Below are 14,212 nucleotides of genomic sequence, written 5' to 3' on the forward strand. Positions count from 1 at the left end.
CCGCCGGCTCAGCCGGGAGGCCCGGAAGGTGGCTGGTTGGATTCCCGGTCAGGGCGCAGGCCCAGGTTGCAGGCTCGATCCCTGGTGGGGGGCGTGCAGGAGGCAGCCGATCGATGTTCCACTCTCACACCGATGTTTCCCTCCCTCGCCCTTCCTCTCTCTAAAAATTAAAATAATAAAAAAAAGGACTGTGAGAGCCCAGTAGTGAGAGACAAACTGCCATCGGGCAGTGAGCAAGGACACGAGGGACGCTTCACGGCGGAGGGCAGGCCCGGCACCGTTCGCCACGGGGAATGCAAACAGCCCAGGCGCTGTCACACGCCCACCGCCGGCTAAAAGGGGAAACAGCACCAACCCCAGCGCCTGGAGGGCAGGGCCCGGCGGGGGGCTGGTGGGAACACGGCACAGCCCCTCTGGGGAGCAGCGGGCAGCTTCTCACAGGGAGCCTGCAGCTCCGGCGGGCTCGGCGGGGCACCTGGGCGCCGCCCCGGCGAGATGGAGGCCTGTGTCACACACACACCCGCACAGCGTGCCCGCAGCTCTGCTCCTAACAGCCGGAAAGGGGCAGCACCCAGAGCCCTTGGGGGGATGGACGGACACCCCGTGGCCCGTCCGCACCCGGAACGCCGCTCTGCCCCGGACGGGACCCGACTGGGTGCCGCGCAGCCCGGTGGCTCTCAGGGACTCACATGCCTCCCCTGGTTGCGGCCACAGCAGCCCCATCCCCCGCGTCTGTGTCCGAATCCCCCTCCTTCCTACGGACACCTGCCCGTCCGGGGCCTCCTCGTAACGTCCCCTGCAGACACCCAGTGCCCAATGAGCTCGCTGCTGAGGTTCCGGGGGACGTGGACTTGGGGGGACGGACACTCCAAGCCATTGCACCACTTTGGGGGGAAGGCGGCAGAGTTGGGGGGGGCGGTGTGCTCTCCGGGTTCGGGTTTGGCAGGTGTGAACTGGGATCCCATCCTCCCCACTAGGACGTGGCTTCCCGGTGTTCCCAGGGGGTGGGGGACAGGCAGGGGAGGGAGCGGGGAGGGAGGGGGACAGACCGAGCATGGAGATCATGGCCCCGCGTAGAGGGAGACAAGGAAGGCTCAGGCCCGCAGGGCCCCGGGGAAGAGAGGGTTTCTCCGTTTCCTGGGCGCGGACGCCCCACATGCACAGGGCCCTGGCCACGCTCCTGGCTCCTGGCTCAGGCCTCAGGGTCTCCCCGCCGCCATCCCACCCCTGCACCTCCCCCTCGGCCCGCCCCCCTCTCCGCAGCTGGTGCTTGCTCCAAAATGGGCGCCCGCCCTTCTCGAACCCTCCGGCTTTAGGGCTCTGGCGTGCCGGCCGCCCCAGGCTGCCCGGGGCAGGCCGGTCCGGTTCCTGGGCCCAGCTTGGCTCCCGGCCCCCGCCTGCTTGTTTGGAGGAGCGAGGGGATGGATGAGAGGGTGAGCCTTGGGGCCCACACCCAGTGCCTCCGTGGGGTTCCTACAGGGCGACGTCCTGACCACCAAGTGCCAGGTGGACCTCGGCGACGGCTCCAAGCCCTTGCCCGTGAACCTCACGCTGAGAAGGGAGCGCATCCGGCACCGCTACGAGAGCCCGGGCGTCTACCGCGTGTCCGTCCGAGCGGAGAACGTGGTGGGGCACGACGAGGCGGTGCTCTTTGTCCAGGTCAACCGTAAGTCGCCGCCCTTTGAGGCCCAGAGTCCCTCCTGACAGAGAACCGGGTCCCGGGGAGCGGAGGGAACCCCTCAGGGTCTCCCACCCGACTCTCAGGATGCGAGCCCATGGGCAGGGGAGGCAGGTGGCTGGGCTCAAGTCCTCACCTGGTGATCTGCAGGGTTGTTGTTGGGGTGGTGATGGTGGCAATGATGGTAGTGATGATGGTGGTGATGGTGGTGGTGGTGGTGATGATGGTGGTGATGGTGGTGGTGATGGTGATGGTGGTGATGGTGGTGTTGTTGTTGGTGGTGGTATGATGGTGGTGATGGTGGTGGTGATGGTGTTGGTGGTGATGGTGGTGGTGATGGTGATGGTGGTGGTGATGGTGATGGTGGTGGTGATGGTGGTGATGGTGGTGGTGATGGTGATAATGGTGATGGTGATGGTGGTGATGATGATGATGGTAGTGATGATGGTGGTGGTGATGGTGTTGGTGGTGATGATGATGGTGGTGATGAAAGTGGTGGTAGTGCTGATGTTAAGTTGAGGATGTCAGTGACCAGAAGCAGCCTCTGAAAAGCTGAGTGCCCTGATGCCCTCTGACCCCGACCTTTCTCCTGGACCGTGCAGCCCCCCTGCAGGCCCTCCACCTCGAAGTGGTTCCTGTCATTGGCATCAACGAGGAGGTGACGCTCACCGCCGTGCTGCTCCCCCTGAACCCCAACCTCACTGTCTTCTACTGGTGGATTGGCCTCAGCCTGCAGGTGCGCCGACCCAGACCTCGGTGGCCGCTGCGTCCCGCAGGCTCCCGCAGGGGTGGAGTGACAGCGGGACGCTGCCCGGGCGTTGGGCAGGAGCTGAGTGGGCACGCACACACCTCTCCTCCCACTGTGGCCAAGTGTGGTCGAGGAGTCAGACCAGCCCCCTGTTCCCCAGGGAAGGCGGTGTGAGCGAGTAGGTGACCTGGGTTAGGGTGTCACGGGTGTCGTGGGGAGGGGCAGAGACGGTCTGAGAGCTCCAGGGAGACAAGGCCCCTTTTAGTCTGGGGGCGGGTGGTCAGGGAAGGCTTTGTGGAGGAGGCGTCACTGGGGAACCTGAGCTCAGAAGCCTCACTCAGAGCCCACGGACAGAGTGCCCAGGGGAGGGGTCCTGAGGCTTTCTAAGGATGGAAGGGCCGTCTCCTAAGGATGGAAGGGCCGGCTGCCCGTCCGTGGCTGGGCGGGGCCTCGGGACCCCGGGAGACGCAGCCTTCACTCACAGCCAAGTGAGCCCGTATCCCCAGGCAGAACTCACCCCCACCCCAGAGGCCGGGAGGGAGGGGCTGGGCTCCTGGTGGTGCTCCCTGGAGTGGGCAGGTCTAGGATGGGGTTCGGGCTCTGGGTTCGAATCGCAGCTCAGCCTCCTTCAGCCAAGCTCCTCGGCTGGTCCCTGGCCCTCCCAGAGCCGCTGCGTCCCCACTGCGAGGCCGAGGCAACGCTGCCGCCGCCTGGTGGCCGCGGTGACGGTGCAACCACCGCGGGCTGGGTGCTGAGGGGCGCGGCCGCCGCCGAGCAGGGCTGGGAAGGTGGGGGGGTCGGGTGGCGGCCCCGCCTGAGGCCCTGCCTCGACTTCTCAGCTGTCCACAGAGGAGGGCTGGGACAGTCGGCAAGGAGTGTCCCTGCGGGGTCCCTGGGCCCCCCACGCCGGGCGCGCCCCGCCCTATGAGAGCAGCGCCCGCGCTCCCGGCGCGCGGCCCTGACTCTGCCCGTGTCCGCAGCCCCTGCTGTCCCTGAACAACTCCGTGGCGACGCGGTTTGTGGACACGGGGGAGGTGCGAGTGACCGTGCAGGCGGCCTGCGGGAGCTCCGTGCTGCAGGCCTCCAAGGTCGTCCGCGTGCTGGGTGAGTCCTCCCGGCGGCCGCGTGTCCGTCCCATCCCGTCTCCGTCCGGGGCGCGCCTCCTCCGGAGACTCGGGGAGACGCCGTGCTGAATCCCACGGCTCTGGGCTCAGCGGGGCCTGCGGCCCTCGGGGGCGACGTCCCCGTGGAAACCGTCTCCTAAGGATGGAAGGGACGCCCAGCAGCACGCCGCTGCCCCGGCCGCCAGTACAAACCATTTCGCTTTAAGAGCGGGTCCTGCCCGGCCGGCGGGGCTCAGTGGGTGAGCGCTGACCTATGAACCAGGAGGTCATGGTTGGATTTCCATCAGGGCACAGGCCTGGGTTGTGGGCTCGATCCCCAGTGGGGGGCGTGCAGGAGGCAGCCGATCCATGATTCTCTCATCATTGCTGTCTCTCTCCCTCTCCCTCTCCCTTCCTCTCTGAAATCAGTAAAAACATATTTTTTTTAAAAAAGCCGCCGGTCCTGCGGGCAGCGTCGGCGCTGTCCCCGCCCCCTCCTCATTGTCGGCATTGCCGTTATCCGAGGGCCGATGACGGGCGCGGCCTGGGGTACACCCGGCGGCCTGGACCGTCAGGGTGTGTGGCCGCCCCCAGGCGCCGGGCCAGGCTCCCCGGACTGAGCCCCGTCGGCCTCTTTCCAGATCAGTTTGAGGTGGTGCCTCTGCAGTTCTCCCGGAACCTGGACACGTACAACCCCAACACCCCCGAGTGGAGGGAGGACGTCGGCCAGGTGGTCAGCTGGCTCCTCGCCAAGGTGCGTGCATGCCCCGCCCCCCGCCCCAGGCCACGGCTTACCACCTCGAGGGGCCCAGCAGGGCAGGGCCTGGCTGCCCACAGCACGGGGACCTGGCCCAGCCTGGTGGGGGCTGCCGCTGGGGCTCAGGAGGGCCTGAAGCTGGGGGGCCCCGTGGGGGGCGCAGGACGGCACCCTCTGTGCACATCTATTGGGCACCGGCTGTTTGCACCCAGAATCTCTCTGAAGCATTTCTCTGGGGCAGACCCTGGAGACAGAGCAGAGCGGTGTGGTGGGTGCCCTCGGGGAGCGCCCAGAATCGGGGCCTCCAAGGGGCAGGGCGTCCGAGTGCGCCTAGGACCGCGAGGCCCTTGGCCCTCTGAGAGAAAGCCTGGCCCGGGGCTCCCGGCAGTCACAGGCTGAGGCCCGCGGCCAGGCCTCCTCTCAGCCCGTGAGTGATGCTGGGCTCGTTGTCCGGGGCGTTGATGGATGAATAGGAGTTTGCCAGATGGAAGTGCACGGACGGGACTTCCAGGAGGCAGAGGGGCCCGCATGGGCTGAGCTCTGTGGCTCGGGAGGACATTAGCCAGGGAGGGGCCCGTTCACAGTGGCCATGGGGAGAGGAATGGCCCGGTGTGGGGGGCCGGGCGGGGCCGGTGTGGGGGGCAGGGCTGCGGGACCGGGAGGGCTGGACGGCAGGGGGTGGCGCGGGGCGGCTGTCGGGCTCTGGGCCATCCCCGTGGGGCTGGTGTGCGGGTTGGGAATGGCTTGTAGGACAGAGAGGCAGTGTGGGGGGGTCCGGGTTCCGGGGGCGCGAGCGGGAGACAGCGAAGGCGTGTGCATCGTGTCGCGTCTGCCCCAGGAGACCGCCATCCCCGCGGAGCTGCTGGTGACGGTGATCGCGCCGGGGCTGCCCACCGTGGCCAGCCTGTACGTGCTGCCGCCCCCGCCCGGGCCCTCGAGCGTGAGGAGCGTCTCCGGCGACCAGGTACCTGCTGGCCTCAGGCCCGGCCTCCCCCGCGGCGGGACACCCACGGCGGGAGACCGCAGTGCTCACCTTCTCAGTCTCATGGACGTAGTGCTGGCCCCACCCCCTCGTGGCCGCACCCCTGGGCCCACGTGGCCTCCGAGGTCACAGCCCAGGTCACAGTGTGGGGAGCAGGGGCGTGGGGGCACCGCGCAGGCGGGCACAGAGCAGGCGGGCACCGTGCAGGCGGGCACAGAGCAGGCGGGCACAGAGCAGGCGGGCACAGCAGGCGGGCACAGCAGGCGGGCACCATGCAGGCGGGCACAGAGCAGGCGGGCACAGAGCAGGCGGGCACAGTGCAGGCGGGCACAGGGCAGGCGGGCACAGAGCAGGCGGGCACGGTGCAGGCAGGCACAGAGCAGGCGGCACAGCAGGCGGGCACCGCGCAGGCGGGCACAGAGCAGGCGGGCACAGGGCAGGCGGGCACCGAGCAGGCGGGCACAGAGCAGGCGGCACAGAGCAGGCGGGCACCGCGCAGGCGGGCACAGAGCAGGCGGGCACCGTGCAGGCGGGCACAGAGCAGGCGGCACAGAGCCGGCGGGCACAGAGCAGGCGGGCACCGTGCAGGCGGGCACAGGGCAGGCGGGCACAGAGCAGGCGGGCACAGAGCAGGTGGGCACAGAGCAGGCGGGCACCGTGCAGGCAGGCACAGGACATGCGGGCACAGAGCAGGCGGGCACAGAGCAGGTGGGCACAGGGCAGGCGGGCACAGAGCAGGCGGGCACCGTGCAGGCGGGCACAGGGCAGGCGGGCACAGAGCAGGCGGGCACAGAGCAGGTGGGCACCACGCAGCCCCACGCCGTGGGTGCAGCTGACGCCCGCCTTACAGGGAGGGACGTGAGGGCCGCCGTCAGGAAGGACGAGCCTGCTCCAGCCGCCACTGCCCCGTGGGCGTGAGGGACCCGCAGCTTCTCCCAAAGGGCGTCCCCCCGGCGCCTGTGGCTCCGGCCCCGCCGGGGGTCCCCGGGGGAGGGAGAGTGGCAGGGGGAGGGGGCGGTGACGGTGCCCGTTTCCCAGGTGAGAGCTGACCGCGCGCTCGGGAGGCTGCTGCGCCGGCCGGGGCCTCCTGGCGCACAGAGCGCGGGCCGCCCGCCTGCCCGCCTGCCCGCCCCGCCCGCCCCGCACCCCCAGGGGGAGACGCTCCCTGGAGCTGAGGGCAGAAAGCAGAGGAGGCGAGGAGGGGGCACCGGCCCATTCCTCCTGATGCTGAGGAGACCTCACCCAGGACAGCAGAAACCCCGGTGGCGTGTCACGGCCACGCCGGGCCGCACGGCCGGGCCCCTCGTTCCGTGGGCAGGGGCGGCCTCCTGGCGCCTCGGGGGCTGCCGTGGAGCCGGGCTTGCCCGGAGCAAGCAGAGTCCGGGGTGTCCCGTGGAGGCGCCCCAGGAGGGGAGCCGGGCCCTCCTCGCACACGGCCGCACCCCCACGCAGAGCGCCCCGAGTGCCCGCCCTGCCCTCCGTGGCCCCAGGCCTCACGCCCCTCTGTTTGCAGAGCCTGGCGGCCGTCCAGCAGGCGCTGAGCGCGCAGAAGATCGGCTTCCTCCTGCGGGCCGGCGTCCGCGTGCTGGTGGCCCTCGGGCCGGACACACGTGAGTCCGGGCGCCCCGCAGGGAGGCGCGGGCGTGGCCGGCCCTCGGACGCTCCGTTGTTGTGGGGACGCGGGCGGTCGCTCGGGGCCCTGGGCTCCGCTCTGCAGGGAGCTGTGGTTCTGAGGGTCTCAGCCCCCCCCCGCCCCCCGGCCTGTCCTCCGTCAGCGTGTCCTTCCTTTGGGGGCGCTCAGAGCTGGGAGCGCCCGGACGTGCCGGGCCGTGGGGGCAGCAGGCGCTCCCAGCAGCACAGACGGCGGGTCTCGCAGGGCCCGGCCACGTCCCAGGAGCGTCCCTCCCGCCTGGCCGGCTCCTCGGCCCCCGGCCCCTCGGACACCCTGCCCGGCCCTGGGAGCCTCTTCCGTCCGAGCTGGCGGGTGCCCTGGCGGCGGGGGCGGCGCTGACCACGCTGACTCTGTCTGCGCAGGCTCTCGGCGGCCGGGCGGCGGCGGCAGCTCCTGGGTGGTGGCCGTGCTCCTGGTCATCGGGCTGTTCCCCGTGGGAGGCCTCCTGCTCTACAAGTTCAAAAGGCAAGGCCCCCCTCAGGGCCCCCTCCCCCCTCAGGGCCCCTCCCCCCTCAGGGCCCCCTCCCCCCTCAGGGCCCCTCCCCCCTCAGGGCCCCCTCCCCCCTCAGGGGTCCCCTCCCCCCCTCAGGGGTCCCCTCCCTCCCTCAGGGCCCCCTCCCCCCTCAGGGCCCCTCCCCCCTCAGGGCCCCTCCCCCCTCAGGGCCCCCTCCCCCCTCAGGGCCCCTCCCCCCTCAGGGGTCCCCCTCCCTCCCTCAGGCCCCCTCCCCCCTCAGGGCCCCCTCCCTCCCTCAGGCCCCCTCCCCCCTCAGGGCCCCCTCCCTCCCTCAGGCCCCCTCCCCCCTCAGGGCCCCCTCCCTCCACAGGCCCCCCTTCTGACCCCCCTCTGCAGGGTGGTGGCCAGACCCCAGGAGGGCGGGAGTTTGCAGGACCTGCCGTGGTTGGGGGGTGGGGGCACTCTCGGTCTGACCCCCTCGGGTCCCCAGCTGCTCTCAGCCATTGAGCTTCCCAGCACCCCCCCTGCTCCCCTGCCCTCAGAGGGACCAGGCGCAGAGGTGAAGTGAGGGGCCCGGGACCCCACAGCTCGGGGAGCGGAGGAGTGAGGCTCAGCCCCAGGGCCCGTGTGGTGGGGCTCAGCCCCAGGGCCCGTGTGCAGAGGGGGCTGCACGGGACCCCAGGGATGTGTCTGTCCCTCACGGGCTGGCCCGGGGCCCAGCGGGGGCACTGTGGCGGGCGGCCTGGGCGGAGCCTGACCCCTCTGCCCGCAGGAAACGCCCGGACAGGACGGTGTACGCGCAGATGCACAACGCCAAGGAGCCGGAGATGACCAGCCCCCTGGGCCACGGCCAGGGCGTCCCGGGCGCCGTCCAGCGGGAGGACTTTATAGACGGCGACCTCCACTCACAGACCCTAGGTACCGCCCCCCACGGCCCCACGCCCTCCCCGAAACCCACCCCACCCTCCCACGGCCCCCACGCCCTCCCCGAAACCCACCCCACCCTCCCACGGCCCCCACGCCCTCCCCGAAACCCACTCTCCCACGGCCCCCACGCCCTCCCCGAAACCCACCCCACTCTCCCACGGCCCCCACGCCCTCCCCGAAACCCACCCCACCCTCCCACGGCCCCCACGCCCTCCCCGAAACCCACTCTCCCACGGCCCCCCACACCCCGAAAACCACCCCCACACTCCCATAGGCCCCCCACACCCTGAAACCCACCCCACCCTCCCACGGGTCCCCAAAGCGCCCTGCGGGGTGTCCCCGCCCCTGACACGGCGAGGCCGTGGGTGTGCTCACCTGTGTGTGTCACACTGTCCTCACTTTGTGAGTGAGAGCGAGGCGCAGAGCGGACAGCCCCCAGGGCCAGTGACAGGGACCCGTCCCCCACACACACCCCCAGCCACAGGGGCTGCTGGCAGAGCGGTGCCCGCAGCCTCCGGGGGTGACGGTAGCTCCAGCTTCCTGAGGCTGCTCCGGGCCTCCCCGAGCTCCCTGCCCGTGGAACGTGCCCATTTGACAGATGCGAAAGCTGAGGGTCGGAGTGAGCGCTCAACCTCCCCGTCACTTAGCCGATAGGAGGTGGAGCCGGAGTCCAGCTCGACTCCCAACAAAGCCAGTGCCCCCCCCCCCCCCCCCCGCCACTGCTGCAGCCCCAGGGGACCCCTCCTCGGCCAGGCCTCTCTGCAGGGGCCCTCCCTCCCTCCCCCCTCCCCCCTCCCTCCCACCCCCCTCCCTCCCTCCCACGTGCAGGTGGCCTGCAGCCAGGGACAGGTGCCTGCAGGGGCTCTGCTCTCGGCCTCCCTCCTGAGCTTGGACGAGGGCGTGGTGTCTGGGGAGGCGAGAGCTCGCTCCTGAGCCCCGAAGGGCAGTGATAGGGTGATGGGTGATAACACATCCTTTTGGTGGTTTTTGTGGTCCTCACCCGAGGACTTTTTCCCATTGATTTTTAGAGAGAGCAGAGGGGAGGAGGGGGAGGGGGAGGGGAGGGGGAGGGGAAGGGGAGGACAAAGAGGGGGAGAGCCCCGAGACCCCGCCGCCTCCACCCTGCACTCGGCACCACCCGCCCGCCCCGCCGGTCCACCCATGTCCCCACCCCCTGCACCCTTGCCGCCTCTGCCCGCCATGGCTGTGCTCACAAGGGCGTCTGTCTCCTAGGCAACCACTCGGGCGTGGTCCTCAGCATCAACTCCCGAGAGATGCACAGCTACCTGGTGAGCTGATGGCGGCGGGCGCCCGGAGCTCCCTCCCCGCCGTCCCCGGGGCACGGACCGCCCTCGCGGCCGCTGGTGCTGCGCTGGCATCGCTCAGAGACCCGCGGAGGAGCCACCTCCCCCAGCTGCCCCCACGCAAGGCCCCGGCACCCCTGCCTCTGCTCAGGACGCACGGGGGGCTGCTGACTGCCGCCCTCCCTGGACCCCAGCCCACGGCCACCGCTGCCCACCGGCTCTGGGCACGTCTCCGCCCCTGGACTCGCGAGGCTGCGCCGGACCCTGGGACCCCGCCCGGGCCTGACCTGTGGTGGCCAGGCGGGTCCCCTGGCTCAGGGAGGTGAGCCTGCCGGGCTGCCGCCCTCTGGCACCGCAGACCCGCTCAGCCCGCGCTGCACGTGGACAGGGTCATCCCCACCGAGGGCAGGCCTGCTGGGTGCCGTCTCCGCAGGTGCCCGCCCTCCAGCATCGGAGAGCCTGCGGCCCAGGCCCCGCCACGCCTCCTGCCGCACCGCCCCCCACCCGCACCCCCAAACTGCAGGTGATGGGAAACACCTCTGTAGGAGCTGTGGCCATAGTCATCGGGGTGGCGGCCAGAGCCCCCGTCTCGGGAACCTTTCCCAGAATGCCCAGGGCTGCTCCGCGGCCTCCGGCACCCTCCCCCCTGGGCCAGAGGGGCCGAGGCTGGCCTGCCCCTGGGAGCCACAGGCTGCAGCTCCGCAGCCGGCCAGCAGGCGGCGCCCCGCAGGCGCCCTCCTCCCGCGGTGGGCCCTGGCCGAGAGGCCCAAGCTGCTGCGGTTCTTACTGCTTCAGGGGCCACGTGGGAACCCAGGCACCGGAGGGTTAGGGTGGGAGGGCGAGCGTGCCCCTCCCTGTGCAATGCAGACCCCGAGGCCCAGAGAGGGGGTGACTTCCCAAGGCCAGACAGCAGCCGTGGCAGAGGCGCCTCGGAGCCAGCCCTCGGCCCCGGGCCGTGCAGTCCACTCACAGGTGCCAGAATCAGGGACGCTGCCTCGGGGTCCGCGTGTGAACAGTGGGGTTTGCTCCCCCTTTGCCTTGAACCGGAATCAGTCTCCCTCCCCCTCCTCCTCCACGCACTGGCGCGCCCCCTCTCCCCTGCTCCCCCCCCCCCCCGGGCAGGCCTCTCCCGGGGACACCAGAGCCTGGGCTCGTGACCTGCTGGCCTGGCTGGGGTGAGAACAGCCCCCTGGAACAGTGGGGGACCCCTCCAGTCCGGCGCCCTGTGTCACCAGTGGGGACTCCGAGACCACAGGGGGAAGGGGTCCCTGTGGGTCCCTCCCCCACCCCTGCCCACCAGCGGGGGTTCTGGGGCCTCCTCCAGAGGCCACCTGCAGACTCGGCCCGAGGACGGGGGGTCTGGGGGGTGCGGTCTCCAAAGACACCTTGGGGAGCCCTGTGTCCGACGCCCCCCCCACCCGCCTGTAAGTGCCGGACACCGTCCCGGCCCGAGGGCAGGGTCGGCATGGCGTGCCCTGGACACCGTCCCTGCCCCAGCTCACCAGTGCCTGCGGGTGACCCCCTCTGACCCCGAACCCCCGATTCACTCTGCTATTCGGGCAGGCTTGCCCCGGCCGTTGGTGTTTTGCTTGGAGCTCATGTCATTCTGTCTATGAGGAGTATCTGGGCCCACGAACCCGGAAACAAGGTGGCACCCAGTTCCCCTGCACTTTCCCACCCACAGCCATCCGGTCGACACGTGGGCCCGCGGCCCGTCTGGCTACACGTTTGAGGGCGCACATTCGGCGCCCAGCCCGCACAGGCTCCGGGAGGAGGCGTGGCCGGCTGCAGCCACGGGGCTGTCCCGCCGGGCTGTGCCACACTTGGTATATGCACACAACAGAGATGCGATCGGTTCTTTCTTATTTTTCCTTTTTAAAAACCAATAAATCACTTGTGATGCTTTTAACAAAGATGGAGAGAACGTGACGTTGTTTGCCTGGCTGTGGATCTGTTCTCAGCGTTCACCTAAAAGCGTGCGTGTGCCCACGCTCCTGCCGTGGTGGGCCCCGCGCCCCGTGGCCACGACTGTGGGAGGAACGGGGCGCGGCGCCTGACCCCCGGGGAGGTTGCCGTGACGTTAACCTTCTCGGCCGCGGGATCGGACATGTGGGCAGAGCAGTGGCATCCCGGCCAGTGTTCGAAGCGCTCCCCCCTCACACGTGCTGCTCATTCCCTCCTCGGACCCACAGGGCCCGGGCGCCAGCCCCCAGCCCCGTGAGCCCCGGAGGCCCAGCCCCACAGCGAGCCCTGTCCATCACAGTCACCACCACCTGCGCCCAGGCCTCCGGGACCCTGCGCCATGGAGGCAAACCAAGGGCACAGCCCTCCAGGGTCAGGGATAGGGATAGGGTCAGGGTTAGGGTCACGGTCAGGGTTGGGAATAGGGTCAGGGATAGGGATAGGGTCAGGGGTAGGGATAGGGATAGGGATAGGATAGGGTTAGGGTTTGACCTGCATTAGGGTTAGGATTTGACCTACGTTAGGGTTAGGGTTAGGGTTTGACCTGCATTAGGGTTAGGGTTAGGGTTTGACCTGCATTAGGGTTAGTGTCAGGGTCAGGGGTAGGAATATGGTTAGGGTTAGGATTCGACCTGCATTAGGGTTAGGGTTAGGGTTAGGGTTAGGGTTAGACCTGCATTAGGGTTAGGGTTAACGTTAGACCTGCATTAGGGTTAGGGTTAGGGTTAGACCTGCATTAGGGTTAGGGTTAAGGTTAGGCCTGCATTAGGGTTAGAGTTAGGGTTAGGGTTAGACCTGCATTAGGGTTAGGGTTAAGGTTAGACCTGCATTAGGGTTAGGGTTATGGTTAACGTTAGACCTGCATTAGGCTTAGTGTTAGGGTTAAGGTTAGACTTGCATTAGGGTTAGGGTTAGGGTTAGGGTTAGGGTTAGGGTTAGGGTTAGGGTTAGGGTTGGACCTGGGGCTGAGTGGAATATCGGGGGAGTTTTCCCTCTGGGTGGGATCTGTTGGGGGGCCATTGAGCCGTTGGGAACCTATACCTGGGTGGGCTCTTCCTGCTTGGGAACTGGTGTGGCTCGCCCTCTTGCTGGGAATCGTGGGCTTAGGAGACATGAAACCTAAGTGGTCTTCTCTCCCCGATCTGAGAGCCCCCACATACCCATTTCCCCTCAGCGCCCCAAGTCCTGAGTGCCACTGCCCGCCCCTTCTCTGTGTCCGAGGCCTGTGCCGGGGTTCCCTCTGCCTGAACGCAGGGGCTTATGGACAGCGGTGTTTTTCTGTTTATCCGTCCTTGTTATTGTCACCCAGTGACGCCTCCAGATCAGCTGGTGGAGCAGCTGCATCCCCGCCCGGCCCGTGGCCGCCCAGGGTTAGGGTTAGGGTTAGACTTGCTTTAGGGTTAGGGTTAGGGTTAAGGTTAGACCTGCATTAGGGTTAGGGTTAGGGTTAGGGTTTGACCTGCATAAGGGTTAGGGTTAGGGTTTGACCTGCATTAGGGTTAGTGTCAGGGTCAGGGGTAGGGATATGGTTAGGGTTAGGATTCGACCTGCATTAGGGTTAGGGTTAGGGTTAGGGTTAGACCTGCATTAGGGTTAGGGTTAGGGTTAGGGTTAGACCTGCATTAGGGTTAGGGTTAAGGTTAGACCTGCATTAGGGTTAGAGTTAGGGTTAGGGTTAGACCTGCATTAGGGTTAGGGTTAAGGTTAGGGTTTCGGTTAGGGTTAGGGTTAGGATTAGGGTTAGGGTTAGGGTTAAGGTTAGACTTGCATTAGGGTTAGTGTTAGTGTTAGGGTTAGGGTTAGGATTAAGATTAGACCTGCATTAGGGTTAGGGTTAACGTTAGGGTTTGGGTTAGGGTTAGGGTTAGGATTAGGGTTAGGGTTAGGGTTAAGGTTAGACTTGCATTAGGGTTAGTGTTAGTGTTAGGGTTAGGGTTAGGATTAAGATTAGACCTGCATTAGGGTTAGGGTTAACGTTAGGGTTTGGGTTAGGGTTAGGGTTAGGGTTTGGGTGGACCTGGGGTTGAGTGGGATATCAGGGGTTAGGGTTAGGGTTAGGGTTAGGGTTAGGGTTAGGGTTAACGTTAGGGTTTGGGTTAGGGTTAGGGTTAGGGTTTGGGTGGACCTGGGGTTGAGTGGGATATCAGGGGGGAGTTCTCCCTCTGGATGGGATCTGTTGGGGGGCCATTGAGCCGTTGGGGACCTACACCTTGGTGAGCTCTTCCTGCTTGGGAACTGGTGTGGCTCGCCCTCTTGCTGGGAATCGTGGGTTTCGGAGACATGAAACCTAAGTGGTCTTCTCTCCCCAAGCTGAGAGCCCCCACATACCCATTTCCCCTCAGCGCCCCAAGTCCCGAGTGCCACTGCCCGCCCCTTCTCTGTGTCCGAGGCCTGTGCCGGGGTTCCCTCTGCCTGAACGCAGGGGCTTATGGTCAGCGGTGTTTTTCTGCTTATCCGTCCTTGTTATTGTCACCCAGTGACGCCTCCAGATCAGCTGGTGGAGCAGCCGCATCCCCGCCCAGGGCCTGGGACAGGGCCGGGCACAGGGGAGGCCTTTGCTGACTGCGTAGCAGTCCCATCCGGGTCGTCGCTGCTGTGACTCCGCACAGAAGCGGTCTCACTCGT

At 67.7% G+C, this 14,212-nt stretch overlaps 1 protein-coding gene across 1 annotated transcript in view; it reads left to right on the top strand.

Moving 5' to 3' along the window:
* Positions 1 to 5,151, top strand: part of SORCS2 (sortilin related VPS10 domain containing receptor 2) — a 153,209-nt gene extending 148,058 nt beyond the window's left edge. The window contains exons 18-22 of the mRNA XM_079770893.1: positions 1,480 to 1,666; positions 2,281 to 2,414; positions 3,407 to 3,530; positions 4,171 to 4,283; positions 5,125 to 5,151. Of these exons, the coding sequence (XP_079627019.1) occupies positions 1,480 to 1,666; positions 2,281 to 2,414; positions 3,407 to 3,530; positions 4,171 to 4,180 (455 nt within the window). The 3' untranslated portion in view covers positions 4,181 to 4,283; positions 5,125 to 5,151. The remainder of the gene's footprint in view (positions 1 to 1,479; positions 1,667 to 2,280; positions 2,415 to 3,406; positions 3,531 to 4,170; positions 4,284 to 5,124) is intronic.
* Positions 5,152 to 14,212: the final 9,061 nt, after the last annotated feature.

This window comes from Cnephaeus nilssonii (genome assembly GCF_951640355.1).
Source record: "Cnephaeus nilssonii genome assembly, chromosome: 1".
NCBI lineage: Eukaryota > Metazoa > Chordata > Mammalia > Chiroptera > Vespertilionidae > Cnephaeus > Cnephaeus nilssonii.